General features: G+C 36.5%; 1 protein-coding gene across 1 annotated transcript in view; it reads right to left on the bottom strand.

Annotated features, from left to right (window-relative positions):
* Window positions 1-12,683, bottom strand: part of LOC112973430 (lipoxygenase homology domain-containing protein 1) — a 39,651-nt gene extending 26,968 nt beyond the window's left edge. Inside the window, exons 1-6 of the mRNA XM_026081316.1 lie at window positions 12,677-12,683; window positions 11,512-11,675; window positions 9,406-9,492; window positions 6,865-6,997; window positions 2,059-2,210; window positions 1,387-1,465 (exon numbers count right to left, since the gene is read on the bottom strand). Coding sequence (XP_025937101.1) covers window positions 1,387-1,465; window positions 2,059-2,210; window positions 6,865-6,997; window positions 9,406-9,492; window positions 11,512-11,675; window positions 12,677-12,683 — 622 coding nt within the window. The remainder of the gene's footprint in view (window positions 1-1,386; window positions 1,466-2,058; window positions 2,211-6,864; window positions 6,998-9,405; window positions 9,493-11,511; window positions 11,676-12,676) is intronic.
* Window positions 12,684-20,391: the final 7,708 nt, after the last annotated feature.

Genomic DNA, 20,391 nt, shown 5'->3' with positions numbered 1-20,391 from the left:
TGTTAACAAGACTGAAACGGGATTGCACTCACTGTGTCTAGCTCTGGTCTACAAACCTCCAAGAGTCCATAAAACTACTTATGGAGGGTCCATAGAAGGTAAAAGACAAATGTTAGTCTGCTGTCAGAAGGCTTAAATTTTTTGCAGAAGGGTCCATGTCTCCACTGGAAGTTTTTAGAGGGGTTCACAAACCAAAGAGATCAAAGGCACCTGGAAAACTTTTCTTTCCTCCCACTTTTTCAGTGCAGACACAGAGACAGAAACTATCTCACCATGTTTTTATTCTGAGTTTGTCATAGCCTGCCTGAGTTTCTATGTCTGTAGTACAAATGAATTTATAACTAAAACAGAAATAGTGGAGTGGTTCCTTAAAACAGGAGGTTGCAAATAAAGGGCAGACTTTCACTGAGAAAATCACAGCAGGTGGCACTGGGGTGGAGGAGGAAAGCAAGATCTTCCTCACACAAAGGTTTTTCTCAAAACTGTTTTCCTTCCCAATCCTATGTACTCATATGAAAAAGAACTGCTGAGAAGCTGTAGGGATGACTATTCCTGCCTAGTATCTTTATTCAAAAAGAAACATTTATTCATTAATTGCATTCTTCACCAGCTGTCTGCCACAAAAGAGATAAAGCAAGTAAACAAAACCTCCAGCAGCTCTCCAACTAGAAGCAGGGCAGGAAAGAGTGCTGCAGAGAAACACCTTATCTTCACTCCTTCATTTCCTCCAAAGTATCTGAGCATTACCTCTGATTGGGCCCTGGATTAGAGTCATCCAGCTACAGCCACTCATTGAGGAAGACTACAAAACAGATGTTGTGTTCTTTCCTTTACACACAGAGAAGAAGTTGAGATGCAGGTAAATATGGGAAGAATGGGGCATGAGTGAACACGGGGGAGGAAAAAGGGTAGAGAACTGTTTTATGGCCTGTTTAATATTGCCCTCTCTGTACAACCCTGCTATTGGGTTCAACATATGCTGCTATGCTGTACTGTATTTAGGCTCAAGTGTTTACGAAATGAGGCTTGTGACTGCAAGCAATTTCATGTTCAGCATTAATTGTGTGTTTAATGACAAGACACTGTAGTCAAAGTCTCCAAATGCATCTTTGGTTCATGAGGATTAGTCTAAAATGACAGAACAGTAACATTTGGTGTCCTTAACATAATGGTTGAGAGTGTGGTGAAAGAGAACAGAAAATATTTGAAATTTTTGATGGTACAAGAATGTAACTGTGTCAGTTTAACAGTTTCATTAGAAGCCTTTGTCTCTCACTTCTAAAATATCTTTATGACATTCTATTTTAGAAATACGTACTGTATTTTAAACAAAGGGTGAATATCTTTGTACACAGTATTCAGTTACTGTAGATAGACATTTCTGACCTGATCCAAGACCATTGTGTCCAATAACAATCTTGTACAAATGTCCAAGGTGTACAGCTTCAACAAGAAAGTTGTCAGTCTGTAATCAATCAACAAAAATTCAGTAAGATCTAAAAAGCAGTAATCTTCAGCCATGGAATCCAAAAGATCTGCTTAAACCCATAAAACTCTTGTCAAGCACAACCTATGAAATATCAGTTAATGATAATATCAGAACAATTCAAGCAAGGGAGGTTTCTTGAAACAACAGAAATAACTAAGCTTGATCACTTTGCTAATGGGAGTAGTTCCATTCAAATGAATGGTATTAGAGTCAGAAAACAGAAACCCACCCAAAGCTTAATTGACTAACCAATTGCAAACTGCAAGACATTTCAACATTAGAAATGCAGATATAAAATGTAAAATTTCATTTTCTCTCCACCTATTAAATCAAACTAATAAAAGAATTAAAAATAAAAGGATGCAGTTTACCTATTTTATAAACAAAAATTTTAATTGTCTTCCAAAAGCACTGATATGCCTTTTGAAAGTAACTTTGGCTTAATTATGCAATTTTGGGGGAATACTGCAATGCAGTAATTATCTTTTTTATAATTGTACTTTTCCCTGGGATAATTGAGAAAGAAAAGCCAGCCAAACACATCAGAAAATGCACTGCTTTTTACTCACTTGTCCTTTTAAAAATTTCTTGGTTTTCTGTGACCTGAGCAGCTGTCTTGATCCTGTATCACCTTTTTCTCCATAGATAGAAATATAGACATCAGCTTCAGTTCCAGCATTCCACAGCTCTCCTGTTGTCACGTGCACTTCATAGACAGTCACTGACAATAAAAGATGACAGCTTTTCATATGGCAAACACTATTACAGCTACAGTATCAATCAGCCTCAAAAGTGATTGTAGAGTCCAAATATATCTGTATTAAGGGTAGTTACTGTATAAAGTTTTTAAAATTCTGTTAAACATTAAGTAAAATAATGTACAAACTTGTTTTTGTTTTATTTATCCCAGAAAGTCATTGTGAGGAATGCAAACAGAATTGAGTTTTAAATGAACAGCAGTATTTCTTGGTTCTGCAGCATCACTTGAACTCATTATAAAGCAGAAAAGTAAACAACATAAGTTTAAGATTAGGGTCAGCATAAGTGAAATCAAAACTAAAACAATCAACAGGAGCCATTAACTTTTTGAATGCTTTGGTTAACCAAACAAGAAAAATCTAGCGCCAAAGTTTTCATTTTCTGGGACCTTAGAATTCAGAAAGCTTTGTTGCTTTAATATTTTAGTCCTTCAAGCAATAGGATAGTATGAGCTTCTTCTATTATATGACATATGAAAATTCTTTAAACACTATAAATTTGTGAGGAAAAATCTAGGACCTAAATTTAATAAACTGGCTATTTAGTGGAAATGTGTAATCCACAATAAAATAAAATTTGAGTCAAAATCCCATGAAGCTAAAGACTATGATACATAAATATATATATATAAATAGAAAACTATGCTTATTAAAATGCAGATTTAGGAAACCCAGAAAATTCAGAATTTGCAATTATGCAAATTATGCAATTATGCTCTTCAGTAGGAACATGAGAAAGGCAAAGTTTATAGGCAGTAATAAAATATTTTGTTAGACCAAATGAGATACAAAGAATAAATTAAAGGGGGATAAAACAATCTCCTGTTCTGGCATACAAGCTCTTCTTCTGGATGTAGGTCTCCTTGTCCTTCTCTGCCTTGCAAATAGAAAAGACTTTCTGGACCATTGGATCCAGAACTACATCAACATTATCATCATTCCATTATCAGTTCCCACTTGAAATATGTTGTGAAGTTTGACTCCAATTCATCAGTAGGAGATTGCTCCCAGATCTCATTCTTCTGATGGCCAAACACCTTCTTTTAATAACCAGTACCAATTTATTCATGATCAATCCATACCTGCACTTGTGCCAAGTGGCCTTTCAGTCTTCTCTTGATGTTTATTTCTTTATGTTTCTCTCACATGTATTTATATGGCATTTCTGCATGGTTTACCATACAAGCTGTCCTTAAACAAGTCAGTGTGGATAGAAGTAACAATCTAGCTAAAACAGTATGCAGTCTGCACGGGTTATTTTAATGTGCCCACACAGAACTCTCTGATATAGTGTTAGGTTGCTTCTAACACCAGAGTGAACTCATTTAGACGTGCTCAGTGGGTAGCTCTATGCTCCACTGGAATATTGTACTACAGACATATGCTATAAAAAATCCAAGATAGAGGCTTGAAATAGTTAAATAAAAAATTCAAGCAATTTTTGCAAGTTTTGACACCTCTCTTAACCTTTCACAAACCTAGGGATCATCCTGGTATTTATAATTCTTACAGTTTTTATCCTAGGTAATAGAGGCTTGTCTTTCCTTTAGATATTCCACGGAATAGTGTGCAGAACAGAGATTAAGAGAAGGAACTGTATTCTTTACATCTATTTTCGTCTATAAACATAGAACATTATATTTGTAAACATGCTACTCTAAACTTAGAAAGTGTTAGGGTTAAGATAATTTGTGAAACTTAATTTTTCCCCTCTATATCTATGAATTATGAGAAGTAGAACAAATAGGTAGAATGTGTATCTTTGTGCGATCAACTAGTATGGTAGGGAAAAAAACAGCCACATATTCAGGCACAGAAGCTTTTGGCAGTTTTAACAGCATAGTCTTCCACTATTTTTTTCCTCAGAATATACCTGCCTCAATACTCAAAATAGTTTTCATTTAACAACTGTCAGTTAATATTTTATTTTATTCACACTGTTCACCATGTCACCACCTGATCTATTTACTTTCCTAAGTTTTTTCTTTAAAGTATCTGTGTAAACTGATACCCCAGTCTATGCAGGGACTGTGGCAGAGGCAGGATGCAGAATCCATTTCTCCCCTTCAACACTCCCCTACCTAAATCCTGACAATCCTCTCTGTTCCTACAATTCCCTCTTTCATTAACTATCTATTTTCCAGTTTCTGTGACAAGAAAAGGAGAGGTCCAACAGTCACCAAACATTGTGTAACTCTGATTTATCCCCAGAGAATAGTTCGCTGCCATATAATTAAAGACTGTGTCATAATGCATGGGTAGAAGGGGTCAAAATTAGGATAGCTCAGGAAAAAAAAGTCAAATGCATTGGTGTTCAGTCCCTCAAAATCAGAGCCATGAAGTCTCTGTGTAATGCTTCTTAACAGTTTTTTAATTCCCACATTTTTACTGTGAATATAAAAGACCCTTAAATCAGAAAGTGTTTCAGCCTCTTCTTGTTCATAAATTGGTTTTAAAGTGCCTCTCATCATCTCTCTTTCAGACTGAATCCAGTCCTCTTCACTTGTTGTGTTATCAAACTATCTTCTCTGATGTTAAAAGCTATGTTCTCTTTTCCGTCTCATGAAAAAATATAACACTGGCAAAAAGAGGCAGAGGCTGTCTTTCAATTACTGAGTTAGAGCTGAAATTCCCTTCTCCCAGCCTTCAGCATGACTGCTCTTATACTGAGGCTGGTAGAAGTACACAGAATTTCTTTTCTTCCTTTCCTGCGTGAGGGAGAAATTACCAATGATAAAATGCAGATTGAGAGGATGGCCTAAGTGTGCTGTTGTGTTTTATGATGTATCAGGATTACCTGATAATAAAAATCTTTCATTATTTCTTTATTTCAGAAATAAAGAAACAACTTAGAAAGAAGAGCCTGAAACTAGAAGGTGTGTATGGTCAAGGTCCCAGAATATTAAGTAAGGAAGCACTGGAAAAGAACAGATATTGCAGGGAAGGGAACTAAGCATATTTGATTTAATAACATGTTAATAATCATTAATTACTGTTTATTTAAAAGGTTGGATTTTTTGACTACTGTGCTTGTATGTTTCCCTATGCTAATAATATTAGGAGTCTCCCAAAGAGATCAGATCTGAGAGGAAGTGGGGCTTTTTCATTCCTTGGGGGCATAAAGATCCTAACCACTCAGGATCCCAAATCACTGTGGTTAGTGCTGGCCAGCCTTTCTCTACAGCATTTCATGAGCCATTTACTGCTGCTAACTAGACTGCTGGAAAAAATCTTTTGTGCTATTGTTTTTCTTTTAAAGGCATATTAAGGAGGCACAAACATTTTTTCCACTCTTCTTTTCAGGTTCTTGACCTCAGTGCTCAGGCATCATAGGCACAAATACAAGTCGAGGCCACTTAGCTCTTTATTACTAAAATGCCCTATGGCATGTTTCCCCACATTCATGCGCCACTTTCTGGACCCTCAATTTAATTTATTTCCTCTTCCCCTAGCCTGTACCCACAAGAGTGATGGGTGTTATCATTTCAGTCTTTCATGATCAGCAAAAGTACTGCAATATCACCAAGTATTGTTATACTATTAAACATTCTGAAAAGCAGGTCAGTAGGTTTTAGAGACTGTTGGATGGGAATTTCTCATACTCTATTAACCTTGTACTCTGCAGTTGATCTGATCTTCCTGGAAATGGAGAAGAGGAGGACCTGGAACCTGTCCCAGGTGGATCTTGCTCAAGTGAAAGCTTCAGTAATATTGGTGGTATTATGACATTTCCCCCTCCACCTTCACATCCAAAAAGATAGGAAACCCTACCCCAGCTTCTTGCTCCCTCACTGGCATCTCTCCTTGGATATACTGATCCTGCTCTGTTCTTGTGCTTTCCTGGGTCTAGGAAGGAGCAATGCCAACTGTGGAGAAGGAAAAAAGAAGCACAGCCTTTGCCAACCCCCTTCCCATTGCTGAAGCAGAGAGACCGTATAGCAACAACATCCCGCATGGGTGACAGGGATTGGTGTGGGACAGCAAAAAGCAGGGCATTACAACCACTGAAACCATAACAGCAGCAGCACCTAATGATGTTGGTATTGTTTTGTGTCATGGACCTTTAGAATTACAAAACAAGCCTAATATTAGTATGTCAGTGACGGAGCTTTTTACACTTATAAAAATTCCAAAATATTGTTAAAGTTTTATTCCAAACACAGAAATTAAAACTAAAACAGCAGTTACAATAGTCATACCAGAACTATAATCCTCAGTTATTGAAAGCAGGGTTTGTGATCTGACTCATGATGACTTCATGGTTGTCATATGTTTCTTTTGTTTCCTGATTTTTATGAATAAAAATACAAACCAATATCTGTAAGCTGTCTTTACCACTGTCTCTATTTTAAAACAAACATAGATGCTGAAAATCTTACCAAAGCAGGAGTCTTTTTGAAAAACCTGGGAAATTCAGCTCATTAGGTTAAAGACTCTGCCATCTCCTCTCCAGTGATTCTTAACCTTTTACCTGAGTGTGCCCAGTAATCACAGGAAAAGAGCACAAAGAAGCATTGTAGCTGCCAAAAAGTAATAGAGGGGCTGATGAAAGCAGCGACTTCATCTCTATCAGCATGAGTTTGTGGCCTGACTTGGCTGCTGTGGCATTATGCTTACCTGGAAGAATAGGCTGACCCTGATGTAAAACAGGAAGCTCCAGACAGATTTCCCCATCAGCTTGGTCCAAGGCTAGCCATCGGCGTGCAGGGAAGTAAAACTGCTCCCCTGAGTAAAGGTTCAGTAACTGCACCTAAAGCAGCACCAAGAATTACAATTTAAGTCACTGAGGCCTCAACTGGAGTAGTAGAGGACTTGGTGTCTGTGGGAACCTGCTGAAATCTGTGCAGGTAGAGTTCTGTGCTAACAGATGTGATCACAAAACCATGGTTTTGGGGCATGTCTGTTTCCTGGATACAAATATCCCTAATCTGACTCTTCACGCAATCAGATTCAAAAGTACAGGGCAGGGCAATTCAAGTAAAGCCAAAAAAACAGGAATTATTGGCTCAGATGCCATCCTGAAAAATATAGCCATGTTGTTTCAGTTAGTACATCCACATGGACTTGCACTAGGTGGCATGGCTTACAAAACAGGGAAGTTCTGACTGGGAAGCTCTGCAATGCTTGCAATTGCATTCCTTTAACCTGTTTTCTTATTACAACAGGAATTAAAGGAACAAGTTTTGATTCTTTAACACTGCTTGTGGCATAAATGCACTATGAAAGTGCTAGCCACAACACCAGCACATCATAGGCAATTTTCTTCCACAAAGGGACTGTGTGCACACCAGCTGAAGAAGAGAAAGAGCTCTAGTTAATCTATAATTCAAAGTATTTCATAGTCAGCATTTCAGAGGTTGCTATATATTTGATTAGTCCTTGATCGTGCTAATTTATGCCAGGAGCTATGCTAGATTTCAGACCAACAGAGAGAAACGAAGGGACTTCTACCCCTAATTTCACTCCTGCTCTGTGCTTTATAGAATCTAAGCTCCTTAATTGGAATATTAAATAAATTCAAAATTACTGGGAACACTTTTATCTTTTTTACTGCTTAAATACTAAACTTTAAAGAAAAAGATTCAGCTTTTCTGAAAAACCTAGCATAACCTCAGCCTGTCAACATCTACTGCAGGATCTTGAAAAGGGAACTTGGAGTTAGCAAATTAACCCCTTTCTGGTCATTTGCACACCTAAAACCATTTCAGCACGAGCACAGCCACAGAAACCATGGAATATTCGTGGAGTGTTGAGTCGGATTTTATGATAACCAAAGCTTCTAATGCAAAGATTAAGCATACAAATGAACCTTTTCCATACGAAAAATTCACTGTTCTCTTCTAGCTGTTCTTCAGCTCAGATACACTTCAGAAGTAGCTGGTAACCTGTCCCTCTGCATCCCAGGACAAAACTAGGAGTCTTTTTTAACCCTTTCATTGTGTGTCCACATGCACATAGGAAAAGAATACAGAAGAAAAAAGTGTCTTAAATGGTATTCTGACTTCAGCACTCCCCAAAACACATCACAGCTGAGAAACAAATACTTCAGCTTTATTGTCAGGCAATCCTCACCTGAACTGAAACAGATATAATCCCAAGAATTCTAGCAGGAAACCTCTTAGACAGTGAACTACATATGACACAATATTCCAACATAGCCATACAATGGCTAGAGGCATACGCTCAAAGGATCTTGTCTAAACTTTAGCTAAGACTACCTGGATCATACATGCTTTGTCTTCTTACTGAGTCTGAGTCCCAAATAAAAACAGCTAGTTAAAGCACCAGATAGCCACAGAGCTTAAACATTAATTAGTGAATATTTAACTTCAGTGGACACTTTCCGTTAGATATGAATTTACCCTGAAATACGAGCTGTAACACTGAGTTCATCTGGAAATTCTAAAGCAATTTATAAACTGCTATTTCCTAATTGAAGGATGAGAAACTCTGGCACAAAGTAGTAAAGTAAACTCCTCAGGCACACATGATATATCATTGGCACATATAGTACATCACTGATGTTAAGGATAAAGTCATCTCCTTTCATTCCCAGTCCAGTAATCTGCATACTGCACTCCAGGACTGAAGCTAGAAACAGAACTAGCTGATTCTCTTCACTTTAATATCTTTGCTTTATTTGCATTGAGATCACTTTTAAATTAGGGGGGAAAGGAATTTGTTATTGACTTTTTTTCCTCAGAAACACAGAATTAGAAACATTTGGAATGTAGCTCTAGTGCTGTGTAAAAGGACCCAAAGTCAACCTCAGATCTGAGAAGAACTTGGCTAGCTAGAGTTCAATGCCCTTTTAGGTTTCAACAAACTCTACACACTCTCTAGCATACAAAGGCTCCAGAAGACTCAGACTACAGCAGCCAGGTTAGACAGCCTTCCTTGCTACCCAGACATACATTTTTAAAGAAACAGAATGTACAGTTATAAACAAACTGCAGACAAACAGGTAAGACGGATACCATCACAATATGTCATTAATTCCCTGCAAAAATAGTTCATCATAAGTAATATCTTAAACAAAGCTGCAAGCATATCATGAGGCTAACATATTTGTTCAAAGGACTTTTCTGACTCATATTATGGTTCCATTGTCACAGTGACTGCTTTTGGAAAGATAAAATGCCTGCTCAGTGCCTTTACCTCGTCACAGTGCCACGCAGGGAAGTTCCCTGCATTTGTATGTCCTATACGTATTTTGTAGAGATCTCCTAGGTTTCCAGTATTAATCTGTAAAAAGAGCACTATCAGTGAAACATAGAACATTCCTTACAAGAAAAAGACAAGCAACAGAAATTCAATTGGTAACTGTCGGGTGATGTTTTTGTTTAGAGAAATATTCTGTATTAAATATTCTGATATTTAAACCAGTGTTTCCAAAGTATTTTGCTCCAGACAATCATTAGAAGCTTGGCTCTTTTAAAGAACAACCCTCTGGCAAACCTGTTGGCCTGCCAACACTCTTTAAATGACCTGAGGTGCTGCTGGTGCTATTTTGTCCCCCACTGAATATTGGTCTTCCTGGGACATGAATATAGACTGTAGGTATCACTAAAAAACATCAGACTGGCACCAGAACCTGGCTCAGTTTAGCATCTGTACCACTGACCTGATGCAGATCTCTGTCTCCTAAGCACCTCCCAAGTACCTCTCGTAGTTTTCCCTGCCACTCTAGGAAGATACGCCTTACAATTCTGGAAACAATTGTGTTCAACTTTGTTGTTTCTTTTTATAAACCATTTCAATTAAATCAACTTATAAAGCTGTATTTGAAAGATTAGCTCTTGGGCAGGCTGGACAAGCGTGTCCAGTAGAGATAACAGCATGCTGAGGGAATAGCTTTTTATGAAGGTTATTCAAACCACTAGTTATGAACTTAAGCGTAGAAATAGAAAGCTTATCTTCAAGGCACTGGAAACACACCATGAGTGTCTCTCCTCCTTGATATATCATTTTTTTCTCTGATGTAGCCTGGGATTGCTGTCCTTTATTCTGTCTTTCTACTGAATTCATTCTCTGCTTTCATTTACACTATAAAGATCGGTACGAACCAAACTCCCTGTACTGTGAATTTCCCTGAACCTGCTGTTATAAACAGTAAGGAGACAGAACAGTTTGGACAGACCAGAATTAACCTAGATTTAGCATAGAGCATAAGCAGAGCGGCTTGATTCTTTCTATGTTTTTCAGAGCAGGTATTCCTTAATTGTCTTCAGTGCTATGGATACTCACCTAAGAGGCAAATCTTAGGTTCCAATCCAGGGACAGCCTCCATATTTTGCATTTAAGAGTCATTGGAGGTGAAATGAATAACAGTCATGGAAGCAGGAAACAAAACCAACAACATGTCTCATGAAGAGGGTGTTTTTATTAAGCAGGAACATGGTTACCTATTCTATCTGCTCCTTTGAATCTTATATCTGTTTTTTGACATTTCAGGTGGAGAATGGCACACTGTCAGAGGTGATACATTCTCCTGAGATCCCCCACCAGGCTGAAGAGAGCTAAGAACAAGATTTCCTACATCCTAGGCAGCTGCAAGACTATTGCAAAAAAGGTGAGCACTTCAATAATGGCAGCATCAAGTACCTTCTTCTCAGAAGAGAACTTGCTATCCTGGATACTAATAGACAGAAGCACCTGTTATGTGGCCCTATAGCAGGCACCTGCTAGAGATACCCATTGACAATTCCACACACACACTCAAGCTATGCAATTCCTGATAAGAGACCTATTTCGGCTCTCTTAAATCATCATGGCGCAAGAATGATGGGGGAGAAACTTGCTTCTGTAATTTGTAGAAGCAGCAGCTTCAGACAGACTTATACCAAATTTATTGCAGGTATAAAAACAGCCATTTCTTTAAAAACGGCAGCAAGGATTTAACAGAGTTTAAAATTTGCTCCATACCCTAATTATTCACTTCCCCATCTCATTTTTAATATTGTTGCTCCATTTCAAATTTAAAAACTGCACACATCTCTGTTTTTTTCTACTTCTTGGTAATTTCTTGTGTACTCTGTAAAGTGACTGATAGTTCTTCTTAAACAAACAAGAAATACGTTGGATCAAACTGGCTTTTGGGTGGGAGTGAGGGAGAAAGGATACTAAATTTAGCTCCACATTTAAGTCCTGGTTCTTGTTTCCAGATATGTACACCATGAAAAAACTGATTGTTTTTGAGCTTTTGAAATTTGATGTAATCTGGCAGAATACAAGCAGGCAATAAACTGAATACATATTACTTACTGTGAAGATGTCTTCATTGCCTCTCTGAAATAATTTCCCTTCCTCTCCATCAAGAAAAATAGGCCCTGAACTGCTGCGTTCCCCATACAATGTAATATAAACCTGTGAGCTTGTTCCTGCAGATGGCATATCCCTGGTGAGGACTGACACCTTCCATTTCCCAGCTATCAAACGATAAAAAGACACGTTGAATTACTTAAACTCAAGGTTCCTAAGCAAAAGGCATTTCAGTAAGCAGAATTCTAAATAGTATAATGTCAATGAGTACAAAAATATGTATTTCATAAAAATACAGCAGGCAAATAGTGAGTTTACCAAGTTGGGCATGCAAAATTCAGGAAGTGTCAAGTTGCATTCACGTCTTTTACTCTCTACATATGCCATACAATGAAGTCAAACTACAAGATCGCCGATTACTTTTCAAACACTGTATTTGAAATATTGTACCAAATTGTATCAAATAGGACTTTCTGTTTTAAGATATATCAACTTTGCACAATGCAGTACTGTGTAATGACACCCATGCTGGCTTTGAACCAGCCAGATCTGGAATGGCAAATGATATAATCACTTCAAGCATTGTGGTATCCTAAAGCTAACTGGCTCTGCTGAAGAAAAAACACCTTAGGAACGGATCCACAGGAACACAGCTCTGAATCAGTATCTCTGTAATGCTATACTGGGCTATGCAGATATAAGAGCTCATTTGGAATCCACTTAGGTATTACCAACATGTGCTTGCATTGCACAGCATTGGCATCATACTCTGAGATACCAATGTTTTTTACAGTTAAAATAATTTCAGAATTATAAAGACATGGATTTAGGTTTTTGTTTAGTAAAAGTTGAGTATCTACAGGCTGGAATTTAGAGAAATGGTATTACTGAGGGATGGCTGATCACAGTGGCCTGTTAATAGGGATATTATGAAGAAATAGTAAGAAAACACCCCTTCTCCCCACCAAGTTTCTAATCAGCTGGTACCCATCTCAAATGGTATACATGTAGGGACCTCCCAAGCTTGCTAAGACTGTTTTGCACCACTGATTAATAACACCTGTTTTGCAAGGGAACTTCCTTTAAAATACAGCAACAGTGATAAAGGGCTTTACTGACAACAGAAGCTCCCTATCAACTAATCATTTATCTATGCTATCCCTTTTACCTGTCATAATGACTTTCCCTTCCATCACAGTATATTTGATCCAATCTGCTCTGACTAAAACACTGAGAAGCAACATGGTAATAGCATGATATGATGATTTCTGTGTTTACTGACTATTTGAGATGTTTAAAATAGATCTAAGTGTCTTAAACCCCAGGTGATAATTTATCCTACAGTTCTACTATCAGGTTCAGCAAAACCACTTTTATTTTGAATGTCACTTAATATTTTCAGTGATAGCCAGGAGCATTTTCTTAAAGGAGTTAAAGGACATTGATCATGATGCATAAACAGAATCATGCTGCAGCAGAATACTATTTGGGAAGCAGTGAGACCAATAATTTAAGGAATTGGCATTTAGTTGTCTGTGGCATTCTGGAAGAAATAAGGTAGGATTAGTGTTTTTACTTGCTTGTGTTTAGCCATGTCCAAAGGAAAAGATGTTTAAGAAATTGATGGGTTAGGCTGACCTAGGCTGGGTGTATGTCAATATTTTTATATCTAGGAAATAACTGAGTTGAAAATGTAAGTACTCCACCCCACCTATCAACTATTAATATTACTTTTAACAAATAGCAAAAAATAAGGCATAGTAAATGCACATTATACAATCTAAACCACTAATGAGACCTGATGGTAGAATCCAGGAGCCGTATTTGCAGTTGAGGTCTTGCTGTAACTGTTGTGCCTTACCTATTCAGGAATTTTTTACTTTTGTGTGATTCATATGTTTTGTGTGTAAAACACACATTTCTTGGGAACTGCAGTGGTGTAGAATCAGTAATTATTAACATAGATATTCTCTCCCACACTTTGAGGGGAGACACAGGAAGGTATTAACATGATGCTTGGTTCATATTTGAGAACAAAACTCAAGACCTTGAAATGTAAGTGAACCTTCTTTACTTCAACTATCGAATAAGTTTTCTTAGCCCAAAAATTTGAGTGATATGAATCTTTTCATATGTCTGAGCTGTTGCTGACACAGACACATGCACTAGTGTCAGCTGCACACATGTCTTCTGAAAGACTGTATAATACGGTGATTACATCACTAGATCTCTTGATTTTTTTTCTCTGCCTGAATTGTCTTATGCAACCTCTGTTATCTGCAAATGACAGTGGCATCACTGAAAATCAAAACTGATTTGTAGAGTGTGTTATCAGCTTGGGTCTATGACACATAGATCTACTCTCAACATCTCGAGCAACCAATAAACAAAAATTGTCTAAATTCCAAGCTGCTATGATTAAGCAAATAGTATTCACTACATGAACTGTGAATATACCAAATATGCAGTATGGTGTTTGCAAACACAGAGATCCCAATAACACTGGAGCTGGCTACAGATTTTTCAGCTGTATTGTAATAATACTGCTGAAGTAGCACCTGTAGCAGTTCAATCTTACCAGGCAGAGAAGTCCATCAGCTGTCAGTACTCATAAGTAGTCTATATTTTTTCCTACTTTTCTCTCCTTCCAAATAGTACTTCACTAGTCATTTTCTTCCACTTTTTTATTTTTTTTTTACCTTATTTATTCCACAGTACTGTTCTGAGATTTACTTATTTGTTTGAAAAATGCTTGGACGTCCATGACCTAAGGATGGCCTCAGTAGCAAGTATTAAAATTTTAAAAGACAGACACAATTTGGGAGAAGTTACATGGCTTAATAGCATATCTCATATCTCATTATTATAGAAATATCTCATTATTACCAGAAATTTGGAGTATAATACACTACTCTATTTTAAAGAGATGCTCTTGAATGTCAGCAGTTTTCTGGAATATACTGTGAATGTGCATACCAGCTGCAGTGCCAAGACTTTCTAAGTAATTATACTGTCATTATTAAATAACAAAATAAGCTGCCAAACAGATACTCTTATCAACAGGTTAAACTTCATCTTTACAAGAATTGTCATAGTCTGAACACATTAAACTGAAAGAATAGGGAATAAATAATAACTGTCAAACCTAGAACACAGGTTCCTAACAGAAAAAGGGGAAGAAGTAGCTGGCAGAATTACATTTTCTGATAACAGAGCAAAATGTGACCCTTTTTAAAAGTTGCTGTAATCTGATTTTTCTTTGTCTGAATTTTTCTCATTGTTCCTATTACAATGGTTTGGGGGTATTATACATTATCCAAACCACTGTCTGTTCCAAGTTTCTGTGATCCATGACTGATGACAGGTGACTATATAATCCTCCATGTTGATCTCCCTTATTGGCATTTAACTAGCATATGTGTACAACATATAAGTCACTTCACACGCACATACCTAAGCTCGTACTTAATTTAGGCTATTAAGGTTAGTAAATCACTGACTTCCTTAAATAATCCCCTTAATTCATGCAGTGGATTAATATGGTAATTAGTCTAGTGATATTTGATAACATCAGTGCTATAAAAGTTAAGGAACTTGCTAAACAGTGATAAATTAAACAATCTTGATTCCTTCTGACATCCTTAGAAGTAAAGAGGAATATGTCTTATGCAACTGGGAAATGAAAACCAATAAATGATACCAAAGTGTTGCTCCTCTACGCTCAAATTGAGGAATATAACACTTCTGAGAAATCAATCACAGCTCATTAGTTTTTGTTATACACACTTTTAGATATGCAAAGCCATCTCATCCAGCTTTCTATCTATCACACTGGAGGTATCAGTAATTACTATACATCCCTGTGTGCAGTGGCTTCCACTCCAATACACTGTTTTCAGTCTCTAAAAGCCTTTCCAGTTAAGAGTTTCCAGTCTTCACTCTAGTCCCATGCGTATGCTCACTGCAAAGTTTGAGGAAGATCTGTCTGACCATTTTTTTCAAGTCAAGGGTAGTAAAAATACCCACAACTTCTCTAGTATGTTACTGGTTTGTATATAAGCTTGTTACCACAACTTCATGCCCTGGCAAAAACAAATGCTGGAAAATTTCATTGTGAAATATTACTGAAAGTAAAAAAGAAAACATAAAATAATGTATTTAGATGAAATGCTGCTCTTGACTGTTATTGGGTAAGATTTTTGTATGAGTATTATTTCTTTAAATTCCTCAATATTCTTATCAGTTCATGGTAAACTTAGTCCAGAGTGCAGATTTTGTTAATGGACAGTACTAGACACTTCATAGAAAGTTCATAAAACTCTTTAATGAACAATGAAAGACTTTTTTCCATCATTAATCAGTTTTATAACTTGGGGCCCTATTGGCCTCCAAGAGAGAGCTTAGTCTGTGTTGATCCAGATCCTTGGGATTCTCTTTCTAGTTTTGACACACACTGTTATTTTGGATAAGCACTTAAATCACTCTCTGCAGGCATGCCTGAAATTTTTGACATTATTATTTATCTTTCATTATGTTAAGACATAAATGCTGTTTGTGAAATGTTTTGGGAGCTGAAGTTAAAATGTATTTTTTTATGAAAATGTTAAGCTTTATTCATCCAGGATGAAGACAGCACATAACTAATGTAGACGGCCAACAAGTAGGGTGTAGAACATAGGAGTTCTGAGGTTTTTATCTTGCAAGGAAGAAGTGTTGTTTGATAACTGACTGTTCAGATGCAGTTTGTTTCTATAGGGTCTGTGATTTAGGAACAGTCCATAATTTCCAGAGTTCATTTATAGACTGTCTTATGAAAGAAACAGATGTCTTGCAGTTGAAAACCAAGATGAGATCTTGCCTGTCATTCCTAGCAAGGTGAGTTAAATGTCAAGCATTAGTAAAAGAGAAGAGCTGATCAAACAAAGGACAAATAGCCCCAGAATGAAAATATACTTTGAAGGTAAAAGCTAGTATAGCAGCAACAGACTAAGGAACGGAGAAAATAATGAAGGTGATTGGCTACACCTCTGAGATATATTATCCTGGAGTGGGTATTTGACAGAAGCTATTATGAAAAGTTTGGAGTATAGGGAACAGAAGATACCGATGGAAACAATAGTGGAATTCAGTCACGACTTTGAAGATATGAAAGAGGAAAAGAAACAGAAGTTGCATGGCTTTGCAGAAACCTGCTTAAGATGAAGGCCTGAAGGGGACAACATTGGAAAAGGAAAATGATCTGTGAAATCCTGTAGCAACAAACAAGTTAATAGAGAAAAACAAGTATTTTACTGTTTCACTAGATAATGGCAAGGAAAAAAGCTGGGAAATCAGTCTTACTAAAGATGAAGAAATGATGGTTCAGGGACTGGAGTCCGAAAAGAAATAAAGATGACATAGAAAAGATTGTTGCCAGTTCCAAAAAACAGAGAAATACACTGCTCGCTGGAAGCAAATTTACAAGATTTGAGGATCTTGATGGGAGAGGTACATTCATCACCTGCTCTTTATATTAAAACAAATACTACTGCTAAAATTGTTGCTTAAGTGGATCAAGGATATCTCCAAGAGCCTGAAGAAGATGCTCAAAGAAAGGTAAATAAAATTCTTTAGGTCTTAAAATAAAAAGTCAAGGCAAAACAAGATAATGAAGATCAACTGATGACTCATTGACTAATGATATGAATACAGGTCTGGGATCTTGGAATGCACCCATGGAAAATGGATTCTTCTTGACAGAGAAACTGTGGATATACCATAATGGCTGGCATACATGGTAAAAAGTATTCAAAATAAGAAATGAGGAAGAAATTTGTTGGGACTAGTACGATCTCCACAGGCAGTTTTAATGCACAGAAAGCAGAAAATATGATAAATGGAGATATAGTAATGAATAACACAGGATGTTGAACAGTAAAATGAAAGAAAGCTGTAATATTGAAGAGGGCAGTAATCAAGATATGCAGTAAATGAAAGTTCGGTATCTAATTTATATAAGAAAATGAGATGATTTCCCTGAATAACAAGTGAAATCTTGTATGTTAATGCAATGAACTTGGCCACTAAAATAAATAAGCTAGAATTACTGGTGCAAAACATAAATCTGAATTTTCAGAGATAACAATAAAATTATTAAATAGCAATCACACCTGGAGTATGGCTATCAAAAGATAATGCATGTAGGTAGCTGTCAGGAAAGCTAGTAAATTTTATCAGCAAATATACACATGAACAACATGGATGAAACAGAATGTGTTTGGATCAAATTTACTTTGGAATAAGATAGCTGAAAGGCAGACAGTGAAAGTCAGTACCAAGAAGTTTACCATTATGTGAGGGCCTAACTTACACAGATTGGAGAAAAAATCCTAATAATAATGGTAGAAAGCAGTTATTCCTACTTGCCGAAGTCAGTAGATTTCTTCCTGAAATAATCACTAGAGGAGACTCTATTTTAGGATTAGATTTGATGAGCAGTGAAGATACTTTAGAATGAGAAAATGTACAAAATATCCCTGGAATAACCAATCATAAATTGATTCAGTTAAGTTAAAAAGTAGGACATGGAAAAGCAACTTAAACTAAACCTTTGATTTAAAACCAGCAAATTTTGAAAAACTAAAGGAAAAGATTAATGAAGTCAATTGAACTGAAAAGCAAGATCTAGCAAAGGAAATAAAAACAAAATAGTGAAAGGTTATTTAACCATATACATTAAAGAAGAATAAGCAAAGGACTATGCATACTATGCACTGAATATGAGAAGACAAACCAGGTATGCCCTTACAATAAAGTAAAAACTCTACCTCAGTTTTTTAATAAGAATGGTGATATACAGTGTTTGGGAAATGTCAGGATTGCTGAAAAGGATGGGAAATTTAAAACAGAAAATCACAAATGGGATGAAAAGTGCAAATAAAAACCCATGTATTTTACTCCAAAACAATAGTATGCAAAGTTTTTGAACACATTTGAGTGAATGGATACTTCTCTCCAGGTATACACAGGTAACCAAAAAACAAAAATTTCTGGCGTCAGTTTGCCGAAGATGCACAGCACAAGGTATCTGGATTGGCATTGTTCAAGTACCTGAGGTCCGCCATTAAGATGATAACTCATCTTTGTACGCAGGGAAAGTACAGCAGTTCTAATCTATTTGAGCATGATATGAGAAATTAGTAGTTAAAATGGAGGAGCTGATTACTGTAAGAGCTGTAGAGTGACAGAATAACCAGCTAGATGGGAAATTATAGCAGTTTGTTTTTAAATGAGAGGTATTAATTTATAGGGGTACTAGTAAGTTTCTCAGGAATCAGTGTTGGGATTGATCTGGATTTCATATTTTCACCTATATACTGCATAAAGTAGAAAATTTCTGTAATATAGTTGCTAAGAATTATCAAAACGTAAGAGGATCAGAAAATCCAGAGTAGAAGAAAAGGGACAATATATAGCACCATTAAAAAAAATAAAAATTTAATTTAAATGCATTTAAAAATTAATATCAAGAGTTAATGCTATGAGCAAGGAATTTTTTCACTCACAAAAAAACAGAGAAGGAGAAGCAACTGTATATATTTCTGTTGATCACAGAAGGAGGGGATCACTGATATGATGCATCAATGTGACTGTAAGATGTACTAGGAGAGCTGTTTTTAAGAAGAGAAATTTTACTGTCAGTGTCCAAGAGTCTAGAAAGACATTATCTGAAATGCTGCATAAAGTTCTTGTTACCCATATTGAAAAAAAGATTACTTGAAACTGAATAGGTCCAGAGAAAGGAAACCATCATGATTAGGGGAAATGAAGAGAATGTCTTATGTAGGAGAAAAAGTAGGAAGAATATCCGATTGCTGTTTACAGACAGCATGGAGAAAAAGGTATATTTAAGTAAATGACAGTGATGGCTTTGGGACGCATGAATATAAACTAATGACTAGAATTAGGATAGAAATTAGAAAAAAATTAAGATAGAAAACAGAAGAAGGACTCAGGCTTTAGAACATCTTTCCACTGTAAGTAGTAATGACTGTAACTGAACAAGTTTTAATATAAGATTTAGTCAAAAAAACAGCATGACTTACATATTTATGTGAATGTCTTCTGGCAAGAGGCTGAACTAGATAAACTGAAAGTCCCTTCCTGGGATTGTGGTCTATATGCTGTGTTGGCTATTTCTTTTTTAATACTGGCAAGAAAAAACTGAATTCCTTCTAGAAGAAGGGTATTTCATCACTCTATATAAAACCTTTAAGTGCTTGCTGAATCTGTTTCTAACTTGCCCTTACACATTATTCAATATGCTTGTCACTTTCAAGTATATTTTATATTGTGTAGTTCAGAAAGATTCTCGGTTAATTTACAGAATTAAGGAAAATACATAAGTAGTTCAAATTACTCCTCATGGTGTTTTTCCTTCTGCTGATCAGTATGTTCTTCTAGTTACCAGCTTTGTGAGGTCCTCTCTTCAGTATTCTCCAGTCTTACCTAATGAAACTGATTTTCTTTGCTCTGTATATCTCAGCCGCTCAGTATTCTGTATCTTCCCTGAACCATTAATGAATTTATAAACCTGATGGACCCTAGGGATCTTTGAAACATCTCACTTAACCTTTTGTCCTGCTCTGAGCCGACCATTTTATTCCTTCTCTTGGAGTTTACATAGGTCACATTGAAATCGAGAGCAGATCCTTCAATGAATAGAAGAGTTATTTCACCCCTTGCTGTGGTCTTTGCTGATTCTAACCAATGGCAGTACCTCACATCTCACTTTTTGAGTTTCAGTTTGCTCAGTATCCCTGCAATAAGCATCCAGTTAAGGACTTTTAAGGTCTGAATAAACTAAAGTCAACTGGGTGCTATGAATCCATCAAAAAGACTGTA

This window comes from Apteryx rowi, unplaced genomic scaffold (genome assembly GCF_003343035.1).
Source record: "Apteryx rowi isolate R43461 unplaced genomic scaffold, aptRow1 scaffold_542, whole genome shotgun sequence".
Classification (NCBI taxonomy): Eukaryota; Metazoa; Chordata; class Aves; order Apterygiformes; family Apterygidae; genus Apteryx; species Apteryx rowi.
Note: the sequence above shows the minus strand (reverse complement) of the source record. Positions and strands in the feature narration are given on the sequence as shown.